We start from the raw sequence: 5,612 nt of genomic DNA, 5'->3' as shown, positions 1-5,612 counted from the left end.
CTAGTACAATATGATGTGTTGCAACTACAATATATCTCCATCGATGAGTAGGTAGCTGACATATTGACGAAATATCTTCCTAATAAGAAGCTTGTGTATTTGAGAGAAAAACTTGGTTTGGTTGATGTATCCTCCCTAGTTGAGAGGGAGAGATAGGAACAACATTATTGTCTTCACTTAGGAAGACATAATGGACGATTGGGTTAGCATATGGCATTCAATACTCTTTGAGGATGAGGTAGGGAAGTCAAGATAAGAGTAGTCATGGACTACTATTCTTTGAGAACTAGCTATCCAAGAAAAGAATAGTCCAAAGAAGGTCATACTCTGTGAACACCCAGGTGGGGTATGTACCTTGAGAGACAATGATGATGGTGTCTATAAATCATTGGTCTCCCCAACATTGTGCTTTGATCTTATGGAGAGATAGAGATGTTAGTCAAGGCCTTGCTATGTGACAATGCTGGTTGATATGAGGCTAAGTAGATGAGTTACCAATCTGACTCTTCTTATGAGATATATTTAGATTGAGAATGCCCCTGTACCATTTATGAATACCTCCCTAGTTAAGAGGGAGTGTTGAAAATGTTTAAGTAGGTTTGGTCTTCATAAATATGAAGTGTACTTTTGATTCTTGCAAATTGTAAAATGAAATAAATTATTATTATTATTGTGGAGCACGGGCTTCATGCTCAAGGTCTTTTATTTTATAGGTCAAGCACCCATTGAGTTCTTCTAGGGTTTGTCTTAAGTCAAGAAGTCAAAAGAGTTACTGTCATAAGTTGAAGACCCCTTCGGGCACATTGTAACTTGTAAAGAAAAATGTTTTTGTCATTAAAAGAATCAAAATACCCTCCAAGACCAAGTCAACTGGCAGATGACAAGTCGACCTAAAAGGAAGAGCCACGTCCACCTTGAAGAGCATATATATAGGAGGAAAATATACCTTCTTGAGAGACAATCATCCATCACTCATTCTAGTGAAGAATAAGGAAGAAGAAGGAAAAAATAAGGAAGATGATGAAGAAGACTTTTGTTTGGGCTATTTCTCTCTCACATGTGCAAGGGAGGACTAGGATTTCTACAGTAGATCTAGGGTTTCTGCAATAGATCTAGGGAGAACCAGAGGTAATACTCAAGCTCTTGAAGTCAAATAAAGGCAAGCGAAGGTATAAGTAAGCTCTGGAAGGTCAAGTGAGGCTCATACGTGTGGTAGCAACAGCTACAGGAGGGACAAAAATTTCAGGACTGCAGTGGAGGCCGAAATTCTGTAGTAGAAGGTCAAAATGGTACTACTAGAAGAGCTTTGACTGGGTTTGACTAGATCAAGAATAACACATCATCTAGAGAGGTTGGTATTGGTCTTGGAGGGTATTGGTATCAGTCTAAAGGTCACGAAATTCGTCAATTGAAGAATCTATAAGGAAGAGAAGAGATTTGCGGGTTTTCCTCTCAAGTGAAGAGGTTTTATGCCTTGAATTGTAGCCTATATTATGTGTTCTTGTTCTTCTTGTTTTGGTTACTGTTTGATGATATAAAAAAATAATGATAAATAATAAAGCTAATAATTAAACATAAATCACAAGCAATTATCAAGTGAATAGAAATCACTTTAATCATTTCCCTTTATAATTATCAACAATCGGGACCATTCTTTGTGTTGTGGATCATCAAAGAAAAAGTAACCTTTAGTTAATCGTAAAAGTGATGAGGTAACAATCCCTATCTCCATTAATTAAAATAAGCAAGTGTAAGAATCAAATTTTTAATTCCTATAATATAAAGTGGTGTCTATTAGCAAAATGTGGACCTAGTATTGCTTGGGTTTGTCACTTGCTCTATTATCAAAGCTACCCAATATAAAAATAATTTTAAATATCTTTACTCAATTCAAAAGTTTGGGAATTCACAAATGATCTGAGATATTTCCTTCAGTGATGTTAATTTTTTTTTCTTAAAGAGCATGAAAATACCATAAGTGCAACATCCATGAAGAAACAATACAAAAAGAAGGCACCATAGACAAGGCACCAAGATTTGTTAACTGAGTTCACTCACAATGTGAGTTATGTCTCCAAGCCCAAATTCAAAGTGGAGATGCCTCTTTATTATCTTAGAAAGATAATGGAAAATACATGGCAATACCTCACATCTGGAGATGGCCCAAAATTCCACTGCACGGATCCTAATTTTGACTGCACCATGTTGAAATTTGGGCAACTATGGGACAAATTTTGACATAGGATTCCAAGTACCCGAACTTAAGCCCAAAAGAAGAATTGGACAAAGGAAAATATTATTTACTAATGTGTAGGAACTCTTCATATTATTATATGTTGTGACAATTTTTATTTTATTTTTTGTGTGGCAAGAAATCCTCAAGTGATTGATAAATATAATTAAAGTCAAAATTGTAAAAGGTTACATTGGTAAGGTCAAGTCGACTCCACTATTGGAGGACTCCTTTTACCCATAGAATGCCTATATAACAAGATTGTTGTTTGGCTCATTGGACACACACACAATGGCTCACATATCTATTTCTCTATGGATCACATATGTATTATCACCCACACTATTCTCTATGCGTTAGGTCCCCATAATACTACTATATCCCCCTTATTTTTATTATTAATGTAGCCCCATATTGTTATTGTTGTGCCCCATAGAATCCCACTATTGTTATTGTTGCACCCTTACATTATTAATTTTATGTAGGCTTTGATTATATTGTAACCCCTTAGACTTCTTTTTTTCCAAGGAAAAAAGCGAACTTTTCATTAAACATAAAAAGTTACAAGTATATGCCAAAGGCATTCCGTTTGCTGTATGACAAAATCATAGAGCTGTTGCAAAAAGATCAGACTTTTCTGAGCCTCAAAATCTGGTATAAAAGCAGCTGAAAAGAAAAATAAAAGCAGTTTCGTTTTCAGCCCTTGAGTACCCAAAACTGTCATAATGTAAAGATCCCACTGAGTTTGACCGCTTACTATTTCCTGGGCTTCCTCTTAGGAGGAAAATAGCCCAAAAACGAAAATAGAAAATAACGTAAACAGGAAACCGTGATATAGTTTCTTCATACAGTAATTTAGAACATAATATCTTGTGTATCTGAAGTTTGTGCAAGAAACAAAATAAAAGATACAAAAATTTTTAAGTGCAGGTTGCTAGACTTTTAAGAGCATGGCGGTTGATCTGAAACATGGATCTGTCCCTGGTCTTCTTCCACTATTTTCCAACTGCCCATAGCTTGCTGTAAACCTTCTTTAGAAAGGGTATCTGCTGTAACATTTCGCTCCCTGTAGATATGACAGATAGAGAAAACATTAAATGAGATTTTTAAAGACATAATTTCTTCAAGCAGGGGTCTTAGCATGTAATTTTGACATCTACTTTTGCCGTTGACCCAATTAACAACAGATAAAGAGTCTCCAAAGATCTGAACTGCGAGAATGTTCCTGTGGATAAGCCAACATAACAGAAGTTTTAAGGCTGTAAGTTCTGCATAATTGTTTGTCCCTGAGCCTATCCCTACAGATTCTTTTAAAGACTTTGATTTGCTTAAGTATATAATCATTCCTGCTCTTGCTGAGTTGTTCTGAGATGCTCCGTCAAAATAAGCCTAGGGAATCCCCTCTCGGATCTATTCCTCCCTAATCTGCCTGGGGTTGCTTCCTTCCTCTGAGTCTGGAATGCTTTCAAAAATAGCAGAGCTTTGAATTGCAATTGTTCCAGCTGTGGCTTCCTTTTCCATGAAAATACTCTGATTTCTTGCGATCCATATTCCCCAACAATAGGAGGCAGGTTTCGCATTTTCCAACCGGGATAGTTACGCCACCATTTTTCCCAAACCTCCTGAACATTTCTTCCCTCCCATTCAATCCTTCTCCCTATGAGCTTCCCGACCTCTACCCAAACTGATTTGACGAACTGGCATTCAAGGAAAATATGGTTTATACTCTCAGAATCCGCCTTGCATAGATAGCATCTCCCCGGTCCTTGCTTGTATCTAGCTTGAAGCACGTCCCAAGTAGGGACTTTTCTTTTTAAGATGCACCAAAAGAAAAGTCTTGCTTTTGCTGGGCATTTTAATTTCCAGATCAGCTTGTGCCACCAATCTGGTTCCCCCCATCCTTTTCTGCTCATTAGATATTTATATCCGAATTTTGGTGAGTACGATCCATTTTCCGCATGTGCCCAGACCAGCTGATCCTGTCTATCCCTTATTCTTACATTGGACCGAGTTAATTCCTCGATGTATACCTTCCATTCATTCCACCAGGCTGGTCGAATACCAAGCTCTTCACCAGATTTCCAGGATTGCCCCCAAATCGTTGAGGAACCCACTTTCTCAACTTGACTTAGATGCCTAATTCCTTTGGATTCTAGATGTCTGATTAAACCTGGAGAGAGTGCATACCTTTCATTACATCCAACCCAGGGGTATTTTCCTATCTTCAGGCTTTCCCCATTCCCAATCTGCCACGCCAGTCCTTGTTCTATCACTTTGAAAGCCTCCACAGTGGCTTTCCATACTACCGAAAATTTTTTCTCCTTCTTACTTCCCTTCCTTATCCATTCTTCAAGTGGAGTGGGATCAATATATTTCCTTTTTACTACTTTTGTCCAGAGATTCTCCATCTTAATTATTCTCCAACCTGATTTTTCTGCCAGAGAAATACTGAAATCTGTAAGGTTTTTTATCTCCCACCGACCCCATTCTTTTGGTCTTGCTATTTTATCCCAGGCTACCCATGGAAGGACAGATTCATCCTTAGAGCCTGCCTAGAGGAACTTACTGCATATCCTATTTATCTTCCTTAGAATCCCCTTTGGAACCCATGTTAATGCAACCCAATAGACTAGCATAGCTAAGAGGACTGATTTGATTAGAGTCAGTCTTCCTGCTCGGGATAACCATTTGTAGCTCCATTGAGATATTGTGGATTCAGTTTTGGCCACCAGCCAGCTCCAGTCTTGGTTCTTATATGTATTAGGCTTCATCCAAAAGCCTAAGTATTTGAATGAATTCTCCATGCTATGCACTTCAAAGGGAAGGATGGAGGAAATCAGGCTTTTCTCATTTCTATTTAGACCTTCAGTGATAAGCTGGGATTTTCTATAGTTTATTTGCATTCCGGTCGCTTTCATGAACAGATCCAGGATGTTTTTTAATTCCTTGATTTCATTCTGACCTCCATTTGTGAACAGTAAAATGTCGTCCACGAACAGGAGGTGAGTAATAAACATATTGACTGCAACTTCCAATCCTTTTACTGCTCCCTCTCTTTTGGCCGATCGAATCAGGTGGCTCAGGCCTTCTGCTACCAAAAGGAAAAGCAAGGGTGATAAGGGGCACCCTTGTCTCAGCCCCCTGGAGCCTTTGAAGAAAGGGGTGGCCACGCCATTTATTAGAATTGCAAAGTTTACATTGGAAATACATCCCATTATCCATCTGATAAAATCGTATTTGAATCCTAAATGGGTGAGTAGCATCCTTATGTAAACCCAATTTATTCTGTCATAAGCTTTTGATAAATCTAATTTTATCACTGCTCCCTTTCTTTTCCTTTGCTTGACACTATGGATAGTTTCCTGAGCCACTCCTATGC

The 5,612-nt window shown here is 38.1% G+C and overlaps 1 protein-coding gene across 1 annotated transcript; it reads right to left on the bottom strand.

Moving 5' to 3' along the window:
• Positions 1–3,573: 3,573 nt before the first annotated feature.
• Positions 3,574–4,641, bottom strand: LOC149224133 (uncharacterized). The gene has a single exon (XM_089388092.1). It carries the CDS (start codon positions 4,639–4,641, stop codon positions 3,574–3,576), a length of 1,068 nt encoding a protein of 355 aa, XP_089244218.1.
• Positions 4,642–5,612: the final 971 nt, after the last annotated feature.

Source organism: Pinus tabuliformis, chromosome Q, assembly GCF_031772625.1.
Source record: "Pinus tabuliformis cultivar Carrire ecotype Pingquan chromosome Q, CPIR1, whole genome shotgun sequence".
Lineage (NCBI taxonomy): Eukaryota > Viridiplantae > Streptophyta > Pinopsida > Pinales > Pinaceae > Pinus > Pinus tabuliformis.
Note: the sequence above shows the minus strand (reverse complement) of the source record. Positions and strands in the feature narration are given on the sequence as shown.

Bases quoted from the DNA above. Each gene is read 5' to 3' on its own strand.
- LOC149224133 (XM_089388092.1), bottom strand. From the start codon at position 4,641: ATGGAGAATCTCTGGACAAAAGTAGTAAAAAGGAAATATATTGATCCC.